This window comes from Onychostruthus taczanowskii, unplaced genomic scaffold (genome assembly GCF_017590055.1).
Source record: "Onychostruthus taczanowskii isolate IOZ18803 unplaced genomic scaffold, ASM1759005v1 scaffold13, whole genome shotgun sequence".
NCBI classification, from domain to species: domain Eukaryota; kingdom Metazoa; phylum Chordata; class Aves; order Passeriformes; family Passeridae; genus Onychostruthus; species Onychostruthus taczanowskii.
This window is the reverse complement of record NW_024498462.1, coordinates 9,374,412-9,400,557: the sequence shown is the minus strand read 5'-3', so window position 1 is coordinate 9,400,557 and position 26,146 is coordinate 9,374,412. Positions and strand designations below refer to the sequence as shown.

At 43.7% G+C, this 26,146-nt stretch overlaps 1 protein-coding gene across 3 annotated transcripts in view; it reads left to right on the top strand.

Moving 5' to 3' along the window:
• ZC4H2 (zinc finger C4H2-type containing) overlaps nt 1–14,481 on the top strand; it is a 14,985-nt gene extending 504 nt beyond the window's left edge. Inside the window, exons 2-6 of one of the 3 annotated variants that reach the window (XM_041396772.1) lie at nt 484–527; nt 6,202–6,373; nt 7,623–7,795; nt 8,937–9,099; nt 10,224–14,481. In XM_041396772.1, the coding sequence (XP_041252706.1) occupies nt 6,218–6,373; nt 7,623–7,795; nt 8,937–9,099; nt 10,224–10,337 (606 nt within the window). In that variant the 5' untranslated portion in view covers nt 484–527; nt 6,202–6,217 and the 3' untranslated portion in view covers nt 10,338–14,481. Of the gene's footprint in view, nt 1–483; nt 528–567; nt 3,191–3,214; nt 3,400–6,201; nt 6,374–7,622; nt 7,796–8,936; nt 9,100–10,223 lie in introns of those variants that run through there. The other 2 variants (XM_041396770.1, XM_041396771.1) reach the window with 2 other exon arrangements.
• The last annotated feature ends 11,665 nt before the right edge of the window (nt 14,482–26,146 follow it).

The window sequence follows — 26,146 nt, the reverse complement described above, 5'->3', positions numbered from 1 at the left end:
AGCTCCGCGCGGCGCCCCGCGCGCTCCCGACGCCGCCGCACGCGCAGCCTCGCTCGCGGCGGCGCGCGCCGGCCTTCCCTCCTCCTCCTGACGGCAAGGGGCGCTGCAGGCGGGAACGGGAACGGGAATGGGAATGGGGACGGGAATGGGGAACGGGAATGGGAATGGGGACGGGAATGAGGAACGGGAATGGGAATGGGGACGGGAACGGGAATGGGGACGGAGACGGGAACAGGAACGGGGACGGGGAACGGGAACGGAATGGGCACCGGCACCACCGGCTGGGGAGTAGCGAATCGCGGGAGCGAGCCACGGGGAGGCTGTTCGGGCGGGCTCCAGAAGAGAGTGGGAAAAGGGAGCCTGTGTCCCTTGGCGCTGTCCCCTGCGGACATCGATGCCCTGGCTGAAGCTGCAGCAGGAGCTTAGGGAGGGCGGGTGGGTGCCAGGTGCTTTATCGAATATCGTGTTTTCCCGGTTTTGCAGGTCACGGGGTTGGAGGATGAAATAAAGGACATAACCAAATTCAGGTATATTTAGGCATACCTTTGGGATGAGCCAAGATTAACGTATGTGGGCACTTCAGCCTTTACCTAGCTAGGATGCTCTGGCACAGGAGCAACAAAATTTGCAAATACTTTAGGCTTTGCGTAAAGCATTGATATTTAAGGACTAGATACTTTGAAGATTTCAGGGCTAGCATGTAGTTGCTTCTATCATTCTCAGTGTTGCTGTACCTCCAGCTTCCCAAAGCATTCTGAAACCAATACCAGCTTTCCCTTAACATATGAAATGGCCAGTGCAATTGGGGTGACCCACCCATAGGAAAAATCTGTCAAATGTGAAGGGTATATTTTGAAAGCTCAAAACCCCAATGGGATACAGAAAGAATCTATTTCCAGTTAAAAACTCAGTAATTTAAAGCAAATTACATGACTTGGGGTGCACCACTTTGACTCATTCATTTTCTGATATTTAGGTTTTGCAATATTGCTGCACATTCTGCTTATGGTGGTGACTTGTACCTAATCCAGCAGTATATTAACCCAAGTTCAGTTCTGTTGTGTGTTTTACTGGGGGCTCTTCTCCACTAGTCTTTAATCTCTAATATTACTTTAAATGCTATTTATTTCATAAAACATGTTGCACTTTTAAAAAAATGCAGTTAGAATATTTAATATTTAATAATTCAGTTATAAGGGCCCTACATTGCATCACTACATCTGGACTTGGAGAATTAATTGCTGTAGCTGGGATAATTATCTAGGGAGAAAAAAAAATTCTTCCAGTTGGAATTGTTCTGAACTAGATTTCTTGTCATAATGCTGAAGTGTGAGGACTGATGTTAGACTGTTATATGGAAGCAGCTGGGGATTTTTGTACAAAAATTCAGTCCTGTGCTCAATGAAGTAGGGGAGTATTTTAGTCTTGGCTTCACTCTGCATAATACTGCAACTTGTTTTGAAGTCTATTTGCCTATTGGCTTTTGGTTTAAAAAGGATCAAACAACAACAAGAAAGGTTGAATTTTTCAGAATCAGCTGAAATATTTTTTCTGTGTCAGTTTAGTCCTAAGTACCTTAGCTTTCTTTGAAAAATCCAGTCCACGTGCTGGGAAAAACTGACCATTATTTGCATCCCAAAATTTATCAAAGTTTATAAATAGCACCAGAATAAATAATTCATGCCACTGTGGTGGTTTCAGATCATATAAAGAACTGTCAGACCCACTTTGTCTAGGAAAAAAAAATTGAAACACAGGCATTAAAACACTTGACCAAAGCCAGGAAGCACAAGTTGAATGCTACCAATTTGTATGTGCTGGGACTGCAAGTGTCAAATTTTTTGACCATTTTGAAGTGCTTTGAAATGTGGAGATGTAATATTTTATCTCCTTTTTTAAAACATGGGAAGGAAAAATAACTTCTAAGGCTTGCAGGTGGGTTTACTTCCTAAGAACTTCCAACTGATTTATAACAGTTTGCGAAGTGGTTTCCTTAGTGTCATTCAAAGCAGAGTAAAGGAACTAGTTGAACTTGCATTTTCATTTTCAGCCCTCAACATTTAACTTAGCCTGTAAAACCAGGAATCAAAAAATAGGATAAACAGTGCAAAAGTAGGCTGGGATTCTCATGACTCCCATTCAAGGGCATTTTCCTTCTCTCCCTCTTGTCCTCACCCTGCCTGCTCTCCCTCCCTCACTGTCTTAGCAACAAGATTCACTGGCTGACTGTAGCTAACTTGTCTTCTACCCCCTCAAACCAATTAGTTCATCTATTTAAGTCATGCATCGAAGAAGCCTGCCCCCTTTGAGCACACAGCTCACTTAGGGCCCAATCCTACAATCTTCAATTTTTAAGGCAGAGAGAGTTTGCAATTGACTCAAATTACATTAGGATAGGACCTTTTATGTTCTAATTTCTTTACAAAAGCTGTAGCATGATGGAGAGGGTGTCGGTGCTATCACTGTTTTCCTTCATCTACCCTTTTCTTTATTTGAAGAGCACAACAGTATATGGAAAAGTCCTTAAATAATGGAGAAAGTAACTAAAACATCAATTCACAAAACCTCTTCTATTCACAAATGCTGCTTATTCATTATCAGTTCCAGAAAATTGCAAAGATTGGATTTGGTGAGCAATTAGAACATTCAGTAGAAAACTCAGAGCATCCAGGAGAAAACAGCATTGTAGTAGTAATGACTACAGCATCCCTTTTTGTCTAAGCTTTTAATGAAAATCACAGTCTTTTAGTGCATATTTTAACGAAATGCTAAACATTGGGCAGATCTCAGAAGGAAGCCTGCTCTTTTTGCACTCCTAACAACCTCTGGCATAATGAGGTGTGACAAATTGATTTAAAATGTAGTTGCAGGAAGAAGGGCAGGCGAGCTTTGCTCTGCCTTGTGGGTGTTGTAGTCGTTTTGCAGCTCTGTGCCTGGGCAGCAATAGGAACCCGGACTCGAAGTCCCACAGCTCCCACTAGAGCCCGCCGCACAGGCTCAGAGCCCATATGCGAGGAGGGGGTGACTACATTGTGTCTATTGTATGGTTTTTTTGTTTTGGTTTGGTTTCGGTTTTTTTTTTTTACCCCCGGGCATTTGGCACGTTTCACGGGAGGTGTAAACCGGGAGTAAAAAGCATGGCAGATGAGCAAGAAATAATGTGCAAACTCGAGAGCATCAAGGAGATCAGGTATGTTTGCTTTGTGCCCCATCGCTTACATGAAGCAGCTTTTTCCTCGGGGGAGCGGAGGAGTTGCATCCATCTGAAAGTACCTATTGTGCTACTGAGGGAAAGAAAACTACCGCTGGGTTTACGACGAGAGCTCAAAATACATCTTTCTAAGCAGGGAGGGAGCATCTGCTGCGGGCAATCGCCGCTGGAATGCGTAGTGGAGGGCGGTAATGGTCGTGCATTTGCAGAGCAGCCCTGAGCGCTAGCACGGGAAGGCGGAGTGCGCGGGGGGAAGGACTGAGCGGCCCGGCGCAGCTGGGGGAGTGGTGTCGGGCCGCGGCTGTGGAGGGCTTCCACTGTTTGTTTGTTTGTTTGTTTTTAAGTCGTTTGAATTAGCATTTCGTATTCATGAGGCTCTGAATCTGTTATTTTGCCTCACTCACTCCCGGGCAGGAGCCTTGTCGGGCTGAGAAGGAAGGGGGGATGGCAAGGGAAGCAGTCTGACACCCAGATCCGACGTGCCCTCGGGCAGGACACGGCTGGGCAGCGCTGCCGGCAGAGCCGCAGTGGGGCAGGACAGCCATCTGTCCTTCCATCCATCCATCCGTCCGTCCGTCCCCCGCGGAGGGCGGCGGTACGGTAGGGCCCTCCTTGGAGCGGTGGATCCGTGCGGGGTGAGAGGGGAGCGGCTGAGCCTCAGAGGCTTCTCCGTCCCTGCCCTCTCTCCCCTTCGGCCAAAGGCGGGCAGCGCCTCAGGGAGCCCCGCCGAGATGTCCCCGCCTGCTGCTTCGGGGACGGGGACACTCCGGACCGGGGCTTGTTCCTCCGTGCCCTCCTGCCGCCAGGCCCGAGCTGCCTCGGGCTGCGGTTCATGCAGTGCAAAACACCGGGAATTTGTATATAGCGTCCTTTACACGGCGAGCTGCAGGATGCTGTGGAACAGGGGGCTCATTAAAAGCCAGGCAGGGTACAGCACCTGCCCACATCGGGAACGCTTTTCATAACTTTAGGCAGGGCGTTTCCACTCCTTGCTCCAGGGCACCGATTTTCAGGGTTAGGCCTGATCTGTCTGTTTACCTGGAGCCAAAACACCTTAGCGAGAACAGTGGTTTTGAATGCAGCTGGGAGGTGGAAGGCACGCTGACTGTGACACCCCAGAGCCGTGAGAGGGTTTTGGGACATGACAGCCAGAGAGGGGCTGGCAGAGAGAGAGGAGAGAGGGATCCCAGCTCCCAGGTGATCACAGGCACTTCTGCTGCTTACAGCATCTCTGGGCTGGCAGAGAGAGAGGAGAGAGGGATCCCAGCTCCCAGGTGATCACAGGCACTTCTGCTGCTTACAGCATCTCTGGGCTGGCAGAGAGAGAGGAGAGAGGGATCCCAGCTCCCAGGTGATCACAGGCACTTCTGCTGCTTACAGCATCTCTAAGGAACACACTTTATCCGTGGAACAATTTATTTGCAGCAGAGTATGGGCCTCAGCCTTCTTCACACAATACCACAAAGATGAACAAAGATCAAGCAAAAATATTTGTCTGTCTAGTATCTCCAAACTATTTTTAGAAAGAGATGTGGCAGTGTAAGAACAATGATTTTGTACTCAACTGGTGCACAGGCTCTGTTTTAGAAAACAGATCTAAGTATGGCCTACTACAGTGTGTGGTCCAATTACTGTAACACTTAATTTAAATTTTGTTTTTCAGTGAGAGTGGTATCCTGTATGTGGAAATTTACAGTGCATTCAGTTTTAGGATAACATATTCAAAGGTGATATATTAACTGCACTTGACAGATTTTTGGTATTGTTTTGTGGTATAAGGTAGAGCAAAGGTGATGTTTTTAGCGTACAATGAAGTATCAAACAAGTTACTTGAGTGTATTTTAAATTAAAAAAAAAATCAGTGTCAAAAAGCCAGTCCTACTTGCAATGTTGATGTCCATTTTAAGTTGCCTTTAACAAAATCTGATCAAATAAACCTATTTACTCATTTGAAGCTTGCATTCTGTGAAGAATTTCCTTCAAGATAAACATGAGATTTCCTTAAGTTTACAGATTCACCTTTGATAGATTTAGCAGACTTTATTTTAATCTGCAATTTATGTATTCTACAGACAGAGGGGAAAGAAGTCTTCATGAGCAAAATCAAAGAACTTGCCCATCTGTATAGTTGATGTCTATCATGTATTATGATACAGCTTAGCTGGGTTTTGAAGAGATGTGGGAATCTGATTTTGAATCTGGAATCTGATCTCTATATCCATATCTGTAACTATAGATAAATACATATAAATTTGTAGTCAAGGGAATACTTCTTTCAGTAAACCCATTGGATGCCCACAATCCAAGCATATATGCACATGCTTATTTATATGCATTAAATACTTCCACAGAAATAACCCAGTCATAAAATTAGGTAAGTACCTAAAGACTCAGTGTTCTGACTGGGAGGAGATAAAAGAGAATAAGAGTGAATTTACTGATGAGAGATGCAGACATATGTCATAAATACAAGAGAGGAAACAGAAATTTTGTAATTGTTCTGTTTTAAATCTCCTTCATTCGTATTATCCCTGCCAGACCACCTGTTTCTGAATACATATTGTATGTAAAAGTTTTTTATGGTACTGTTTTTATCTCTTGCAGCTTTATAAACTCCTGAAGTGAGAGAGGCAGGAACCCAGGTCATATTACTAGCTATGACACTTGGAATATATAGCCATAATTAATTGTCCAAGTGACTGACCTGCTTTCTGCCATGCTCTGTCAAAACCTGACAACATTCTATTAATTTCATAATTCAGTACAAGGACTCTCTTACCACTGAAAAGCTCAGCAAAAGATCTGGCATTAGAATTCAGTATTCTCCTTGTACCTCACCTTCTCTCAGACACATTTAGTCTCATTCTTCTCTGTTGCTGCTATTGCCTTCTTTCATCTATCTAATCCCATATAAAATGACACCTCACAAAAAAAATGTGTCAGTGACTTACTGCTGTCTTTCTATCTTTTAAATTATCACTGGGATTCAGGAATAAGACTTTGCAGATGGAAAAAATAAAGGCAAGACTGAAAGCAGAATTTGAAGCCTTGGAGTCTGAGGAGAGGCACCTGAAGGAATATAAACAGGAAATGGACCTGCTGCTGCAAGAGAAGATGGCTCACGTGGAGGAGCTGCGACTGATCCACGCTGACATTAACGTGGTATGTGACAGCCCAGCTCAGACAGTCTGACTAAGACACAGCTGCACATGAATCATCCCCCAGCTTGTGGAATTGTGCACGAGTGAAGCATCACTGGATCAATAATGTGCACTTTACAACACTGTCCTAGGATCCTACAGAGAGGGCAAAGTAAATTTACCTCAGGATAATTGGTTTTTCCCTTTGTAGGGCAGGATATTTTATAATGCTGGCATAATAAGCTGTTGCACCAAGAGGATAGATAAGATAACCAAGCCTGTTGTGGCCATGTCTTTACCAGTAGCCACAGTGATACCACTCCAGCTGTCCCATAGAAAACAGTTCTTCCTGTTAGTCTTTTCTCATTTACCACCCAGAAACAGAAACTTTGGCAGCTAGGTGGGACTAAGAGATTTTGAGAAAATACATAGTGTTTGTTATGTTCATAGTAAGAGCTGACCTTCATCACGGAGTGGAATCACCAAACATCAAGAAGCACCAGCCTGAAGGGAATTAATACAAATAAGAGAAACAACAATTTGTAAACAGGGAAGACTAGCCAATTAGAGGGGCTAAATAGGGAATATACTTTAAAATACATTTTTAATCTCATATTAGGGCACTTACTTGGGGATCTTAGCTCTGAAGGTATCTGTGTTGCACTGGAAGAAAAAAGCTCCAAGTGAAAAAGTACAAGCTATGTACTGGATGTGCAGACTGCATTTATTTATGGCTTCAAATGTCTGCTTCCCTGTCCAGCTGCATAACCTCAGCCTCTGTTTCCTCCTCCTCTCTTTGTGCAGACAGATTGTCTTTTCTCTGCTGCTTTTCCCACTTGCTGCAGTAAGAGAAGCAGAAACCTTTCCTTAGCTTGTTTGTTAACTTCTGCCAGTCAATGTTCAGGTATCTTAGAAACACAGAAAATTAGTTTATGCTACTTCAAGCTCTTGTTTAGTGTCTCTTGAGAGTCTTCAATAGCTCCTCACTTGCTGACTTTATTTGTAGCCCATCTCTCTGCTTTTTCTGTTGTTCAGAAGGTCCTATAGGTGAGTGCACTTTTAAAATATGAAAATGCATCTCTTATGTCACTTTCTGTTGCTTCTTCTTTGCCCATTTTTCATCCTCTCAATACCTTAAGTCTTTGGTTTACTATTACATTGTCTCAAATCTCTTGCAACTTGAGTGAGAAAAATCTCCTCTTTCTGGTACAATCTGCTGCTCAGTCGGAGGGGAACAGTTCTTTAAAAACATGCCCAACCTCCTGTTTCAGATGGAGAACACTATCAAGCAGTCTGAGAACGATCTTAACAAGCTCTTGGAATCAACTCGCCGGCTCCACGAGGAGTACAAGCCCCTCAAGGAGCACGTGGATGCCTTGAGAATGACTCTGGGCCTGCAGAGGCTGCCAGACCTGTGTGAAGAGGAAGAGAAACTGTCCCTTGAGTAAGTCTTCAAAGCAAACATTATCTGGCTTTATGCTTTCTTTCAATTCTACTGGTCATTTTCTTATTTTAATTTTGTTGGTAGGTGAAAAAAAACAACTCGAGAAGTAAGCATGAAAAACAAAAGGTAGCAGAAAAGGGACGTGGAGGACATGTGTTTGATAACATTCAGTCTGAATTTGTTCCAGGTTAAATTTAGGTTATTGCAAGCTGCAAACTCTACATACCACATTCAAACATTCAAGGGTGGTTGTTGCCTTCTAGGTTTTATACTGTATGTCAATTTTTCTATCTTTTTATTTTTCCCTGAAATTTACTTCTTTAGCAAGCAATAGTAGGAGGCAATACACAAAAGGGATACAAACCAAATATTCTTCAGCTGGGTTGTACTGCTCCTAGTCAGAGTTTTACTTTTTGCTGCCTGCACATGGCAGTGGCTTTTAGCCAAATACTGTGACTGTCAACACGTTTCCCTGAGATGTGGAATGGATTTGGATAATAAATCACAGTCTCATTTTTACATATAACCTAGGCAGGGCAGAGTGGCAGAATTAGCTGCTGTTCAAAGAACAGTGTCCTTTGCTTAACAGACCAGTTTTAAATGCAAGGGATGTTTTAATAAGCATGTATTGCTCTTATTGCCCAACATAATTAATATAGTTTACACACACACACACAGTTTTCAAGATTTCCTTTGTATTTCAATAGAAATGTTGTTTTGCATTCCAAACACCTTGACACTACAAAGAATGTATTGGTCTGTTTATTAATCTGTTGTGTACAGATTAATAAACAGTTATTATTGAAAGTTATTAATTTTAACAGAATAAAATGGAAAAACTGTTTGGCACAGGTGCATCTGAAGCTGTTGCCTATTTTTCTTCTATACATGTTGTCTATTTTTCATCTTACTAGATTTATATCCAGTCTGGAATCTGGCTGAAGTGTAGAAATGCAGCAGAAAACACCACATATTCTATTTATGAACTAGTCAATGTGTAGGCATTTTGGCAGTTTGACTCTAGTGGAGGAACATGATAAGGAAATGTGATCCACTGTATTTTAACACCAAATATCCTTTACAGGCTAATGAAATACTCCAGAAGGTGGTTACATTTTTTGTTTGTCATTCTTTTGTCTAGCTACTTTGAAAAGCAGAAAGCAGAATGGCAGACAGAACCACAGGAGCCTCCCATCCCAGAGTCTCTGGCTGCAGCTGCAGCAGCTGCCCAACAGCTGCAGGTGGCCAGGAAGCAAGACACCAGACAGACAGCAACTTTCAGACAGCAGCCACCTCCAATGAAGGTCAGGAGATGGAATGTGCTGGGTTTTCTCTTTTGTCATTGGAATGCATTATGTTTAGAGAGTGATTAATGTTTGTGAAAAGGAAAAATTACATGTCCTGATTGTGATTTTCCTTGCAGTGGTTCAAAACAAGAACAAGCAGTAGACTAAAGTAGTAGCACCAGTCATCAAGGATTAAGGATAAGAATCTTTTGGGACTTAAAAGTCACTCTCAGCAGACATGCAGGCCATTCCCACTCCTCTTGTGTTTCACTTGGGAGCAAGGGATGTAAGAAAGAGAAAAAATCTTGGCAGAAGAAAAAGTAGTGGCTCTTAGTTAATGCCATATGGAGTCATACTAAAAGCAGCGCACATATTTTATGAGGGAAATTACCAATTATGTAAATGAGGGAAATTACCAATGGTGTAAATTACCAGGAAAAGTGATTGCTTCTGCACTTGGGATCTTCAAGAGTAACATGTGGATAAATGTAACATAACCACAGGCACTTCAGTGGCAGTTTTACTCAGCTCCTTAGGTAGTGAGAAGAGTTAAGTAGTTACACGGGGGTATTCATCCCACCCAGGTTCCTGAGTCACTAAGAAGGCTAACTGATGTAGGTACACCCCAAAGTAATATACTTACTATCTGTAGCTAGGCAATTGAAAAGCCATTCTGCAAGCAATAGGCTTCAGTCAAACATAAATTACAGTGCTTAGTCTGGAGCAAAAGGGTAAAGTTCTGTACCTTGTGTTAAGTATGTGGAATTCATCCAGTCACCTGCTCCTGCCTTCAATTCTGTGGCATTGCAGTTGGCCATCACTGTAACTTCTCTGACTCAGTGAACTATTAGGCAGGTAAACACCTTTAATACATCATTGTAAACAACACAAAATAGAATTTAAAGTTACTGACACACGTATGAGCCACATGTCTGCAGAAATGTAGTTTTAATTCAATGAGATGCTCCTGTTTTTCAGTAAGCCTGAAATTACAATCCACGTACCTAAATGGTATAGAATGCAGCAGCAGTCTGCCTTTGCAGGCAGGGAGCCTTGTTTTTTCTGTGCTGTGAGGCAGAGTGTGATAATCAATAACCTGTGTACCAAGGCCCCTTTGATGTTTGTAACCAATTGCATTTCAGGCATGTTTGTCGTGTCACCAACAAATCCACCGGAACGCGCCCATATGTCCACTCTGCAAAGCAAAGAGCCGATCTCGGAATCCCAAAAAGCCCAAGAGGAAACAGGATGAATGAAATCCAGGAGATTGACAAGCTGTGTGACCTGTCCCAGTACTCTTCCAATAGAATGGCAAATTTGCCCAGACTTTACTGAATTGCAGACTCAAGTATGACTGTCTCATTGTTTTCTATTTAAATGCAATGTAAGCACAATGTTCCTGCTCTAAGTTCCTTCCAGTCTTTAGGATTTGATTTTAGGGAAGTAAATATTACTGGTGCTACGGTTTAACATTTCAATTGCTCCATCTTTTGTACTCCTAAACAAACTGGAATTCTTTGTGCAAGTGTCCTAAATGTCAGGCTATTTCTATTGACCAAATGTGATTACCACAAATGCTTTTATGTTCTCTTTTTAAAAAACAGATGTTACTAAAAGATTATTCTGTTTTCTCCTGATAACAGGAGACTATTTGAAGTGCTAAAATAGCAGACTGTCTGTTTCACTGATGAACAGTTTGTTCTCCTATCTCGTAAGACTGGGTAGATTTGGGTATCCAATGGAACTCTTTTTACACAGGAAATGTTTAGGGAAAACAAGATTAGTTATACCGAAAATCAATGCATTAAGGACACACATGGGTTTTGATTTACTGAAGTTGATTGTACCATTCCCTCAAACTTGACTTAAAACTTGGAAAGGTGCTCTCTGTGTATAATTTTTAAAAATTATGTTTTAACATCTTAACAGGTTATTATTTTCAGCAGTCAAAAGACTGACTGACTTAAGAACAAGGCTGAAGTGAACTGTATTAGTGGTCCTCCTAGGCTTTTTGGCTGACCAATGCACTGTGGTTCTCTAGGAAACATGTATGATATATGCCAGATCTCTATGTGCACAGACTGCACATCAGCCATTCTGCATGTCTTCTGTTCCTCGTTTCTACAGCCAAAATCTGCCAGACATATCCTCCACTGGAGCATAGGAAAGTTCAGGAACATGCATGAGGAACAGTGTCAACTAAAAATTATATAATTTTCCAAAACCAATGAGCTTTGGTGCCATTGTCCTCCCTCAACCAAAACTTTGTATTTTTCTGTCTTTTAATAGGTCATTTTCAAATAAGCTTTACTTCAGGCCAGTTTGTTTTCTTGTTCCCTGTGTGCCAAAGGAACCCTGACCAAAGCTTCTGGATTAGATCACTCCCTGTATGTTTTCCCTTTGTTTCATGTAATGTAACAACAGTTCTTGCAATGGGAAGGATGGAAATGATCCATTTACAGAGCCGGCACTTGAAATTTACTCATCTCTAATCCCAGTTTTTGTGACCACCTTTGTTGCCTAAATTGATCTCAAGTGTTAAATATTCTTTTTACTAACTCTGGGACACAGGAACTGCTTGTTCACACTCTTCTCTCTTTAGCCCAGGTTTCTCTCTACTGTTATGTCAGGGTGGTTATACTGGGAATTTGGCTTGTTAGACAGGAGGAACAAGGAAGCCCCAAGTCTCTGCTCCAAGAACTTTGCCAAATGCTGGCAACTGTAATAAATCCACACAATGCAATTTTTCTGGCCAAATCACATATGTTGCCATGAATTTCCTAAGTTTGCCACAGAGTACATGATTGATTTACTGAATATATTCCTAAAACTTAAGCCAGGTTCAGGAGATACTCCCCCATTTTCATGTTACATAGTCAAATCAACATCTGTCAACAGCAGACAGAATGTGGACCACCTGCCCCTGAAAATATGTGAAGAGCAGATTCTGCTAGCTGAATGACAGGGATTTGGTCTGTGAGATAGCAATAATGGAAGATAGTCTCCATGCTCCAAATGGCAATAGTGTGTTATGCATGTCTTGTAGCACAAATACTGGATTCTACTGTTTTAAGTGTCAGAGTGGTCGCATGCTGTGTGCTCTGTTCAGAGCAATTCCTATGGAGTTGAAGGGAAACTGCACAGAGTTAAAAGACAGTATGTGGACTTCCCCAAAGTGCAGACATGAGAGCAGCATACTTTAATGGTAGTTGTACATAAATTTAAGTAGTGACAATGGAGTGGGTGAATGGTCTGCAATGAAGTAGTGTGAATAGGAGGATTGATTTGTAGAGACTTCTACTTACAGTTCTGAAATAGGTAGGGTTAGTCATCGTTGTTCTCACTTTACTGTTACTTTGCCAGGTTCTTTCTTTCTTGGGAGATCCCTGAACTGAAGTATTCTTAAGGATACACCATTTGCTAATTTAGTACAAGAGTTTGTACTTTTACTTTTTTAAACTAGGCTCATGGGCTCTTGTGTTTTACAAGGTTAGGGTTTGGTTGTTTTGGGTTTTTTTTAAGTGATTATGACACACTGTGTTTGCATCAATTGTAGTAGTATTTACAAATTTTCACATCCTTTACAAAGTTCTGCCATATTAGTAGCATGCTTTGCTGAGGGTGAGTGTAACTGGAGATAAGTCAGCAGGGTGCCCTGTCTGCCAAAAGGGCCAACCATAACCTGGGGTACATCAAGCACAGCATTGCCAGCTGTTTGTCTCACTCTGCACTGCACTGGTGAGGCCTTGAGCACTGGGGACAGTTTGGGATTTCCTCAGTGCAAGGACATCAGAAGGAAATCAGACTGTTACAGTGTTCTAGAGGAGGTGTGTGACCAACACTGCAAAAGGTCTCAAGGACAAGACCTCTGAGGAGCAGCTGAGGACACTTGCCTTGTTCAGTTTGGAGAAAAGAGGGCTGAGGAGTGCGCTCATCACAGCCTACAACTTCCTCCAGAGGGAAGCAGAGAAGGAGGAGGTGCTGATCCCCCTCTGATGACCAGCAACAAGATACGAGGACACAGAATGAAGCTGCATTGAGGGAAGTTCAGGTTGGACACCAGGAAAAGGTTCTTCTCTGAGAGAGAGGTTGGTCACTGGCCCAGTGACCCAGGGAAGTGGCCAAGGCACCAAGCCTGTCAGGGTTTGAGGATCACCTGGATGACACTCTCAGCCATACAGTTAAATGCTAAGTAGTTGGACCTGATGATCCTTGTGGATCCCGTCATACTTGAGATATTCTATGATTCTAGCCATTTCAAGGAGGTAAAATATGTATTATGTATTAGGGGACCATGGGGTGGGGGCAGGGAGGGAAGCAGTGTCTTTCATAGGGAAGGAGTATTCTTTTCTCTCACAGAACAATCATGGAAGTTTAACAGAAGAACTCTTCTTGTGACAGCCCCAGGCTCTTTTCTCCCAGGCAACTCTCTCAAGAGACTGGAGGAATAATTATGAAATATTGATTTCTGGGTATTCAGACAGAAGAGGAAGCTGTCTGAAGAGCAGCTCTTAATACAAGTCTACTGCATTTTTGCTTCATGGAGCAATAATGGTTTCTTCGTTTGTATCTGAAGTCCTTGTGGATGCTTCTTCACTTCGCTTAAATTTATTCTTATTTGGGTCAAATTGTCTGAGTAGACAATGAGACCCTCCTCAAAGCTTAGGAGACTTTTGTGTTACTGAAGTCTGGTTTAACCCTGTCTTTGTCCTTCTGTTGTTAAAAGGGTATCCATGTAACAACAAAAGAACTGGATTCTCTTGATGAAGATGGTTTCCAGGTCTTTGTTCATCACTTGCCTCAAAGGATAGTCCTGTTGTTCTGCAAACAAACAGAAAAAAACCAAAATCCCCAGCCTTTCACCCTGCCATCAAGCCTCATCTCATAAGTAAAAGGATGCAAACATTGTACTGTATCTAAATTCTTTGCTATAGAAATTTTCATCCAAGCTGCGGTGGATCAGTTGTCCAAACTTTAGTGTCAAGGACACCATTAACTACAGAGAAAATGTCAGGCCAGTTTAAATACTTGCACTTCCGGAATTCAACCTTAGCTTTATAAATAGGACCCTGACTGAACCTGACAGTGGCTTCAATTTACATAATCTAAATTTGAAAGAATAGACATTGATGTGTTACTTTAAATAGCATACTATTCAAGAAATTAGGTCTTCACCAGCACTTTAAATAAATACAAAGTGCTTTATTATTTTATTTTACAGTTTTCTAATTCCTCCAGCATACATTTTCATTTTAGTATTTAGGTATTCTAGCAATATCTGGTGTTTTCACTGGCTTCTGTGTTTTAAGTATTTTACTCCTGTGCCTCATAGGAGTAAGAGTGTGAGATCTGTTTAATTTGTCTGTACAGTCCTTTTAAATAAATGTTTGTTTCATGTCATGCTTTCTTTCTGCAGAGTACTTTCACATCTGTTATGTGCTTATGCTACTAAAAAGCCCAGGTGGTAAAACTCAGTTCTCTAATTTTACAGAATACACTTAGCCACAATTCTGTTACACCTTTATAGAAACTTTATTGAAATAAACAAGGGGAAAGAAAAATTCCTTCAAAGGAGCTTTAGAAAATAGAAAGGAAAAGGAGATAGCACATCAGGTTTTAACCTAGCCAGAGTTCTCAGTTTTTTCTTCTAAAGTTAAATTTGAAAGCAGCAAGAAATACAATTCCTTCTCCAACTTAATAATAATTTTGATCTCTGTTAATTTTGTTTAGCAATATGAATTGTTGATTTTAAAACAATGTGCCCTAATTTCTGTTCATCCTGCTGCTTTTTTCAATTTCTTAATCTGAGTTGTAACATTACTTGTAACAGTAGTCACAAAGCTAATACACATTCCTTCCTAAGAACTAACCCTGAAATACTCCCTGTAACTAACATCAGCTTCCATCACATTTTCCTGAGCTTAGCAAGATTCTGCCGTAAAATGAGCTTCAAACCCCTGGATCTTCCTAAATCTAATATTAAAGTGTAGCATTAAAAACAATCTAATATATTTCAAGGAAAAGAAAAAAAAAAAAACCAAAACAAAGCACCAAAGCTTGTCCCACCCTTAAAACCACTACTTAAAAATTTCTATTGTGCTTTTCAGGCTTTACTCCAACTAGCCTTACTCTTAACTTCCCCTCTTCACTCTATTCAGGTGAAGTGGTTCAATGGTGGATTTAGCAGTGCTGGGTGAATGGTTGGACTTTGATGATATCAAAACTCTTTTCCAACCTAAATGGTTCGAAGGTTCTTTATGTCCCGCTCCCTTTTCCCCCCCCTCACTTGCTGTTCCTTTCTCCTTTTTCTTGTCCCTGTGTTTTCTGGTTTTCTCTGTCCTGTTCCCAGCCTTGTGCTTTCCCTGTACAACCCCGCTGCCAAGCTGGTTCCCTCTTCCCCTTCCTCTTTCCTCTTCTTCTCTTCCTCCTCCCCTTCCCTCATCACAGGGTTGCTCCTGGTGCTCTCCACCTGTGTCCAGCAGCTCCAGGAGCTGACCATCATCAGTCCGTTCCCTGCAGACTGACGGTGCTGCTCCACAACAACCCCGGAGGTGTCCCGTGGGCAGGGCTGCCAGGTGAAGGAGCCTGCTGAAGGAACTTGTCACGAGTGTGACAGAATAAACCCTTATCAGCCACCTCTGCTGTCCCTTTGCACTGGGCTGTGAGGAGCCCTGGGCAGAAGGTGATGCCTGAAGAGAACCGCACAATGGCCTCCTGTTCCTGCTGGGCCCCAGCTGTGGGGCCTGTGGCATCTCTGGTCCTTTATGTCTCTGGGTCACATTTTTTGCTTTGGTCCTACAAATATGATACATAGGGGCTTGAAAACACAAATACAACTTCTGTACATATAAATTATATAAAGGGAACAATAAAGGGCAATTTCCCAGCTGTGGGGCCTGACAGCATCTCTGGTCCTGTGCTCACAGTTCTTCAAATTTTTATGTCCCTGGGCCATATTTTTTGTTTTGGTCCTACAAATACGGATACATAGGGGATTGAAAACACAAATACAACCTCTGTACATATAGATTATATAAATGAAACAATAAAGGGCTTGAAAACAGGAGAAAATATGATTTCTCAGCTGTGGGGCCTGACAGCATCTCTCGTCCTGTGCTCACGTTTCTTTGAATTTTTGTGTCTCTGGGCCACATTTTTTGCATTGGTTCTACAAATACAGATACATAGGGGCTTGAAAATACAAATACAACTTCTGCACATATAAATCACATGAATATAAAGGGCTTGAAAACGGGAGAAAATGTGATTTGCGTGAAGGCAGCAGGCGCCGCTCCGCGCCCTCAGAGGCTGTGTCACTGCAGCTGGGAGCCTGGCCGGGCCCTGCGTCGCTGCTGCCGCCCGCAGGCCAAGAGCGGCACGGCGCCCGCGGAATGCGCATGCGCGGCCTCTCGAACGCCTCGCGGGCGCCCCCCGCACGTCAAAGGCGGTGCTGCAGCCCAGAATGTGAACGTGACCTGACAAGCGCCGAGGCTTTTTACGCTTTTTGCACTTTCTTACGCCTTTTACACTTTGTACACTATTTGCCCTTTCTACGCTCAGTGCTGCCGCCCGGAGGGAAGCCCCCCGGCGCTGTCCGTGGCCGCCGCCGCCTCCCGCCGGCCCCGCGGCCCGCCCGGGCCCGGGAGCAGCGTGGCCGCGCCGCGCTCTCCCCGAGCGGCAGAAATGCAGCACCCAAACCCAGAGCAGCCTCAGCCTCCCCTCCGAGCCGGGCAAAGAGTGACCGCCCCCGGCTGAGAAACTGCCAAAACAACCCCGCTCCCCGCCAGAACCGTCTCAAGGGTATGTCAAGGCACTCCGCTTCGTCTTTTGTCTCTTGGGCGCTATTTTGCATCTCCCTGACAACAAACGCGAAGAAATTCCCTTTAAAAACCTAACTCACAACACGCAGAAACTCAAATAGAGAGGTGCCATAGCTGAGATTTTTTTTTTTTTTTCCACAGCTTGAATTCGGTGTGTCACATCACTGCTTTTCTCATTGCCTGTGGCTGGGGAGCTTCTTAAAGCGATAATAACATTTTCATGGATGTGAACAACAGCTGTGTAAAAGCTTTGCAGTTGCACATGACAGGCTGAGACTCATTGCTCCCTTAAGTGGATGTAAATTGCTCCCTCCCATTAGACCTTGTGCAGTCGGGGACCCAAACACAGGGACTGTCACATTATCAGGACACTGACCTGTCACACCAGCCTTTGCTTCCCCCAAACAGCTGCTGAGATACATTCTCTGTAACACATCTTACAGGCTATGGTTTATTATAAGGTTTTATTTTATTAACGAGCCGTGCTGGGAGTCTTTTTACTGGATGTCTAGCTAAGAGGGAAGTTACTTTGCTCATTAATTACAGGTACTGGATGTGAATGGGAGGAAGGGCTTTTGTTTTCTCTCTGTTCCAGCTAGTTAACCACATGTATCTGGTGAGAAGAAAAGGAAAAGGAGCCATGCAGAGGCAGATCCTGGGAGACTGAAACACTGCCTTGTGGCCTGCCTTGAAGACGCTGCGGATGCTGGTGCACGTCTCATGCAGAGAGTGCAGCGTACACAAACTCTGCCCGCAGATCCCAGCGAGTCCCCATTTCACAAGCTGGAAAAAGGAGCCATGCCTTCCCACCAGGAGGTTCTCCAGACTGGGCTTGCAAGTGGCCTTCAAAGGGAGATAAAGGAAGGTGGGAGCCTGCTGAAGGATGCAAGGATGAAGGTCAGAGCACTTGGATGTTCTGCAAGTATGTCTCAACCCACCCTCGGTGTTGTGCTGGGAAAAGGGCCCCGGGCTGGCCATGGGCAGGGCTCATGAGGCTGCCAGAGGGATTCCCTCAGCCAGACCACGGCACAGCAGTGCCCCACATCACCAGTGCCTGCTGAGGCTGGAAGGCTTTGTCCTGTGCCCTCTGTTTCCTGCACATGGCTGGGGCTGTTTTACCCCTGCCCCTCATGGCAAGCCTTGGGCAATTCCGTGGTTTCATTCAGACGCATTTATTCTTAGTGCATCCTCATGCCATCCACACTCTGCTGAGGATATTTTGTTTGGGAATCTCTCCTTTAACTCTTTGAATTCCTATGTAAATAGGCAGCTGCCTTTACTTAGCAACTGCCTGAGTCATTTCCTCTCTGAGCAATCCTCTGGGTTCACTCTGCAGTACTTCCTCTTAACATTTTCTACATCTTCTGATATTTTTCCTTTCTTAGCTGAGGCACGCTGTTAAAATTAGCAACAGGATTTCACTGTGTATTTGTAAAATCCATACCACCACCCCAAAGATCTCTTTATGTCCTTTCTCAGAATAGTTTCCCTTTTCAGTTGTATAATTATTAAGTCTTGAGGCAAGAGAAAAGTTGCATTTTAGTGGTTCTAAAAAAACCCCCTATCTTAATGAAGATATAAACTGCTTCAATATGATTCAGGTTTCTGTTTTGAGACATTACTGAAATAATATTGACATAAAGAATCTTGTCAATAGGAAAAACAAACTTAAGGGATGAAAGCTTTTAGCCACCTTTTGATTTTCACCGGATGCCTGGAGGATATCAGAGAATCACAGAGGTTGCAATTTTTAAGGCTGGAAAAGACCTGTGAGTCCAACTGTTAACGTAATCACAGAGGTTGCAATTTTTAAGGCTGGAAAAGACCTGTGAGACTCTGTTAACCCTGCACTGCCTAGTCCATCACTAATCCATGTCTCCAGCTGCCACATTCACACATTTTTGTAAGAACTCCAGGGATGGTGATTCCACCACTGCCCTGGGCAGCCCCTTTTGGTGTCTGACGACCCCTGCAGTGAAAAAAAATTTCCCTAATGTTCAATCCAAAATCTATATACATCCGTATAAATATTGTATATACTGGTTTTCAATACACTCTTCTACACTAGTTGACATGAACTGTCACCTAGAACTGTCTTAATATGAATTTATTTTACACTGTATAGAGATACCAGATTTCTGGGATGTGAAAGGCCAAACCCTGTAAGTCAATGGAATAAGATGTGCTGTGCCAAGATCATTGCAGAAACATCAGGGGAAAAAAAAAAAAAAAAAAAAGTCCTGGTTTCAGGTAAAGGAGGAGTTTGGGATTTACCAGCTGCAGTAGCATTGCTTTAAGGAAAAAGTAAAAGTGTCCCTGTCCCATTTCAGGGCAAGGACTTGGTTCAGACTATGGAGAATAAGGCTCGAATATGAGACTTCCCAACACACATCCAGCAAAATGTCCTTTCTGAAAGAAGAAAAGCCACACCTGACAGCCAGGGGCATTCATGCCATCACCATCCATGCTGCCAGAACCCACCTCGTGCAGGTCCTGTGTCTAACCCATCCTCAGGAATGGCCAAGGAAGCCTCTCTGCCTGGAGCATCCCATCCAGCCTGTCACTGCTCTGGGCAGAATAAGCCGTGGCCAAAAGTGTGTCTGGAATTCCTGGGGCGCAGGAGATGCTGGAATCTAAACCTGGATCTGACCCCTGCTGCAGGATGTACCTTTGCAGCCCCTCAGAATGCCCAAGCTGCTCTGCTCAGGGCATTTGGGAACAAGCAAGTTTTTAATTGTGCTCAGGTTTTTAATTCTAGCTCACTTCTAATTGACTTTTGCTTTAATGTTTGTACATGAGAAGGAGTGATAATTGAAAGGGTGGGGACCCTGCTGGAGTCAGAAAAGTGAATGTTCAGCTGATTTATAGCAGGTATTAACCAGGGCCTCACTAGATTGTTCCCATTGGGAAGAGAGGCTGAAAAATGTTAGAATTTTAATGATACTGAACCTTGTTTCCTTGAGCACAGAAGAGCACCAAGCAGCCCTACTCACCATTTCCAAACCAGGGTCATTACACCCAAATCTCTCCTCCTGTTATTTCAGGAGTCCATGAGATGACTCCTTTTCTCACTGACACACAGAGCACCCAAATCCTCTACCCTCTGCCTTTGCAAGCGCAAGCTTTAACACGCAGCCCATTGTTTTGGCTGGGAAACCAAAGAGAAACATCCACCCTCACCTCTCATTACAGAAATAGGTGGTAATTGGTCTTTTTATTCAATTTCCAAGATCCCAGGGATAAGTAAACCACCACCTATAACCAGGTCTGCAGTCGACACACCCTCCTCCTCACATGAAGAATTCATAAATCCTGATTTAATCTGTTCTGCCACAGCTCACTGGAGCCAAATTCCAGATCAGATGTTACATAGCATCCTTCTGTGCTGTATCCCACATTTAGTCACTCCACACAGGCTTGCATCTTATTTCATTTCTAGAGTTCAACTCTGCAGTGTGTTCAAGTGGATGATTTCTGAAGGGCTGTACTGCATGAGAGGCTTTTAAGGAAAATAGTCCAATGAAAGCAGGATGAAATCTGAATGTAGAGGACAGCTTTGTGCTTGTACCACTTCTCTCTGGAGCTGTTCGTCAGAAAAGCAGCAAACAGGCATGAGTAGTTCTCCTTTTTTGTCTGCAGATGGCACCAAGCATTTAGTTCTGAGACATATTTGTTCTTTTAAAGCTATTTTGAACTCCTAAAAGATGATCTGCTGCTGTGCAGACCCTCTGTGGCTGCACATGGCCTCTCTGCAGCTCTGTGAGCCCATGCTGCAGCTGGTCAGTGGTTCACCCATCCATCCTTGTTGTCTCTGGGATGGTGGTGGGAGCTGAGGTGTGAGGCATGGATAGCCCCAGCCAGGGTGAAGACTGGACAGGAGCCAGAGGTACGAGTGAGTGTGGGATTACAGCTGAAGCAAGCCAAGAGCTTGGCAGGGGTGTCACTAACCAGACCCCTATCCCAGCCCTGCAGTCCCATCCCATCCTCCCAGCTCATCTGAGCTGCTGCTGTGCCCTCAGACTGCTCTCACAGGGTCATTTTTCTGCTGACTTCAGAGACAGAGACACCAAAGGGCTGGTGCTGCATGGTCAGGGCACCCTTTGAGCTGTGAGGTCTGCAAAGCCACATGCAAGGATCATGCCACAGAGCCCTGTTCCATGAAGCTCTGGCTAATCCACACCCCACAGTGATCTGGTGAGCCAGGGAAAGAGCCAGGACTAAAGTGGACAAAACACAGAAACTAAATATCCATATTCCTAACCTCTTTCCATCACTGTAAAACTTCATTGCCACACTCACAACTCTCAAATTTGCCAAATGTAAGCTGCCACATACAACCAGGCTGGGTGCTTTGAGTTTTTGAGGCTGCTGGGGATTACCCAAGAGAGCCAGTCACGTTTTTGGGTGCCCCTTCCCACAGCAGGCCTGGCTGGCTGCCCCACGTCCCATCCAGATTTTATTTCTCTGCAGCCCTTGGAGCTGTCACTCTATCCCCAGGATAACATATCTGCCATGCTCACGTGCAGAGCACACACTGACAGCTCCCTGGCCCCAGCCCAAAAACGTTATGACTTATTAATTTAGCAAGGCAATTAATTCACCAGTGGCAGCACTGGCTGAAGAGAAAAATAAGGAAGTCAGATTCATCCTTGTCTCCAATGCATCAAAATAAAAGAACAACTGTACTGTGCACAGCACACTCTTAGCAACCAGGAGCTCCTGGGCTGGATATTGGAGGAAAAAACTGTAAATCAATGGTGCTATACCTGCTCCATCCATCTCCAGCCCTGCTCTACACTGTGATCAGATTGTACAGAGGTTTTGCACTACACCAAACATTGGGGGTTTTTAGCAGCTATTTGTACTCTGTTTTTCTTACCTGGGCTATCCATGCTCTGAAGGTACACACACTATAAATTTAAAACCAATGAAGATTTCCCTGTGCCATGGGGACAGAAACTCCTGGATTATTTCCCTTAGGAAGCATTTCTGGCCTGCTGCTGAGTGTGCAGCTGTGTACTGAAGCATGTACTTGTTAGAATATGTTATAGAAACATTATAATACTTAAAAGGTAGATAGTGTCTTGTAATTTCAAAGCACTGTATAAGCACTGACTAATTGAAGTTCATGGCAGCGCTTTTAAGCAGATAAGGAACTACCACTGAAAAATAAGTAGCAGTCAACACTTACTACCCTGAGGTCTGAACTACAGTAGTTATTTTTTCAGGTGTGGAAAGGCAAAATATTCGAGTTTGCTCAGATGCCACAGTACAGTAATAACTGGCAAATGTCAGTATTTAAATGAAACTTCAGATGGAAACCCCCCACCTCCATCCATTCCCCCACCCACTCACCAGCCGAATTTGTACAGCTGAAGTGCTGCCATGACAGGACTTGTCACAACTTCTTTTCACACAAGTTACACAGCCTCGATACCCCCTTGAGCACTGGGGTGCAGCTTGGCTGAAAATCCTGCCCCCAGGAATTGCCTGAGAAAAGACAAAGCTCCAGCCCTGGTAGGCGAAGCAGTGTTGTCATACTAAGAAGAAGAACCAGTATTGCTGCTGGAAAGCCAGCACCTCATGCTCAGCCCTGCTGAGGCACTGGCTGCTCCTTTCCTTTTCATTTCCTGTAGCAGAACAAGCTTCAAAGGGCTCCTGTGACAGCCACCAGCTTTGATCCAGGGTGAAACACCTTGGAGGTGGGAATCTCGGATACCAAAGCAGGTGCTGCATCACCATAGTTAGGCAAAGGAGAATCTCCAGGGCTCTTCAAACTTCTCTTTCCTTTTTTCTTCTTCACTGAACAAACCATTCAACCTCAACAACATGCTTGCAGCCCACTTTATGCATACATGGGTATCATCACACAGTGCTCACAGCCATTTATACCAGGCCACTCACCACAGGATTTCAAACCATGCAGGGCTCACCACTGCTGACTTGAGACAGAAACCTTCACATGTGAAAGCCAAAGTCGTGGCAAAGAAACCAGTGGAAACTCTGTTAGCAATGCTGTGACCTGCTAATTAGCAGTCATACTGAAAGCCATTAACTCCCAGAAAACAAGAGACTTAGAGGTTTCTGTTAGCTGAATGTGGGTTGGAGAGTACCAAGACTGAAGAGTTTGCCTTGAAAAGCTCACAGAGCATGTGCTCAGTGCTTGACTAAAGCTGTTTTGCTGGGTTTTCAGGTGGCTGGTGGCTGCTGTGCCTGGTTCATTCTGCAGGGCTAAGGAAGGGAATTACCCTCTGGAGGGTTCTTCAGGACACAATATAAATTATCACCCAGCATTGCCACAAAATGTATCTAAAGGATTCCTACATGCTATGCTACATCTCATTTATTTCAGAAATATTTAAATGTCTTGCTAGTTTGGCCCTTAAATTTCTAGAAGGAAGAAATCTGTGTCCTTGCCAAATGTAGATCTAGAAGGCACCAGACTGGAGAGAATGGATTTCAGGGGGGGGCTACTATCCTTTATGTTGCTGCCCACAGCATCAATTTACTCATCATGAGGAGCTTACCTATTATTTTACACTGACAGTACTCCAGGATCAGAGCCAGTGCTCATTACTGACACCTACACCAGTGGCCTAATTGCAGAGCACACCCCTGATTGCTTTGGAGGGGCTGGGTAACAACTGGCTCTGCAGGCAGAGTGCCACTGCCAGACTGTTAGCATCTGCATGATTTGTGTCTCTGACTTCCAAAACTCCAGATATCACAGAAAGGACTCACACAGACAGCCTCACATTGATCACCTTCACACAGTCCCTGCAGGGACCTCTTGTTACCTGCCCGTTAAAAACTGATCATTTTATAATAGTAATTTTGATTAATTAATTTTCTTTTTCTTAAGTGGAGAACATGTCTTTTTTCTCTGGTGTAAAGCCTAATTCTTTTGCACAGCCATATTTTGAAATGTGTTCTTCTAGGAAAGCTAGAAAATGCTTTCTTAGATTTTAATCTTGAAGACTTCACAACACTGACATTAAATAAAAACATGAAGCCAAAGAAACCATGGAATGGTTAACTTTTGAGGAAGACACAATCAGAAAAAGTTCAAGGAGAAACATCTGGTCTTTCTCTTCTGGCTCCATGCCACCAGTCAGAGCTTTTTATGAAGAGTAACCCAAATGGAAAACCTGCTTGTGATGCAAGTGATTTGTTAGGGCTGTCCCTGCAATGCAATCTACAATGTCAAGAATAAATGGCACTGCTGTGATTCTGTAGTAACAATGTCACAAAACAACCCCACCAGGCAGGGAAACTGGCCACAGATGGGCTGGTGCTTGTGTTTTAAGGCTCTCAGCTCCAAATATGGCCGGTTATCTCTCCTTCTGGAGTCTGAGGTCCTCAACAGCACAGCTCTTGTTGGGCTAGTGTTTACAAGGAGCTGCCTAGTGGGTCCAAAAGTGATTTAAAAAGTGAAATTCAGAAAATAAGAAAGTGTAAAAAGAGGGTTTTCTGTGTGTAAAATGAGCAGAAGTCTGATCAGAATCTGACCCTGTATATCTCACTGTGTGTGCATGGATGTGTAGGAACAGGGAGGCAGAGCAAATATGTGAGAGAAGCCATAAAAGCTCCCAGATAATGCCTCCAAAGTATTTCTAAGCCATTGCACAAGGAACAATATACAGAGACTTAAATTCAGACACAAGGGATCTATTTACGTGGCTAGAAGAATCCTCATGTGGAATACGCTTACAAAGAACCTTCTTTAGGCAAAACAAACAAACAAACACTGCAGTCATTTATCTCCTTGCCCTCTTCCTGTGCTGGAATACAGGAGCTTCACAGTGCTACAGTCCCAAACCATGGCAGGGGCCTCCCGCTGTCCCTGCAGAATCCCACTTCAGTTCATTCAGCTGGGCAGGAGCAGAGGGCCCATTTCATGGGAGGACAAGGTAGGGTCTATGGTGAAGCAGCCTGTGAGACCAGGGTCTTTCCAAGCCATGTAAGGAGCCAGTGGGAATTGCCAAGGCAGCACACTCCAAGCCAAAACAGGAAGGAACACCGTAGAGTTCAGTAGCAACCACTCTGCTAAAGCTCTTCTCCAAAGACATTTTCTTACAGAAAGAAATGTTGCTGTTTGCCTAAACATTATTTCAGTATGAAATTGGTCTTCTAAAACTGATTAAATAATCCAAGAGCTGAAAATTGTTCTTGTTGCTGCTGAATAGGACCCATATTGACTTATTCCATATTGAACTTGGTAAGATTGGATTAATTGAAGTGGGGAGAGGCAAATTCAGCAGCAGAATTAACACCTCTGGTAACTGGTTGTTACTTCCAGGTGAGAAATGGAATCACAGCTTCTCAGCAGGTGAATGCAGCCAGCACTTCCCTGTGCCAGACTCACATATGGGCATTTATGGTGCAGCCCCAACAGCATCCATCCCACACCAAGAGCATCTTTGGCCCTGGGGAGGGAGGAAAGCAAACTGGAGGAAGTCATCCTAAAACACAGCTTGTTAGTGCTCACTCCCCTTACAAGCTGCTCGGAACAGCAGCTAGAAGGCATTGGGATAAAGGAGGGATTTTCAGGTAGGTAAATGCCAAAATACTGCAGAAAGTTAAAATTTGGATTAAATTAGCTCCAGATATCAAGTGCATTTATAAAAACAATATTGGATTTTTAGTAGGTTTTTGCTGCTGCTGCTGCTGAAAAGCCATTTCTTTGTTCTCTCTTCCATTGTGAATGGGACAGTGTAACCATCATTTGCAGGGTTCTCCTTGGCTCGAGTTCATTCTGCTTTAGAATGGGAATGGCTGGCCAAAACAGCACATTGCCTTGCACCAAACCTCTGCAGGGAATCCAGACAATGTAATGAGGCTGTTAGATCCAGGCCTGCCAGGAAATGTAGGGAGGGCAGGTGGCAGTCTGAAGCAAAAAGTCTTCACAGAGTCTGGGAAGTGGGAACTATTCCTGACAAATCTTGTTCTTACTGCAGGAAGAGCCACTCTTCAAACCTCAAGCAAACATTTTACATCAGCTTAGGGAAGCAAATACTTCAGACCAAGTTTCTGTCCTTGCACTAAGAATCTTCCCCATTATCAATACAACCTGCTCTTTATTCTTGCTTTTTCCAAAGGCAGTGAGGCAGTTACCAGGGACTCTCCTGTTCTCTGCCAGGGAGCTCTGCACAGAATAAAATTTGCATGACTGGCTTTTCTTCTTTTTGTCCAAGGATACTTCCTGGACAACTGATCTTTCAAAAGCAGCGACCTTCAAACTGTTA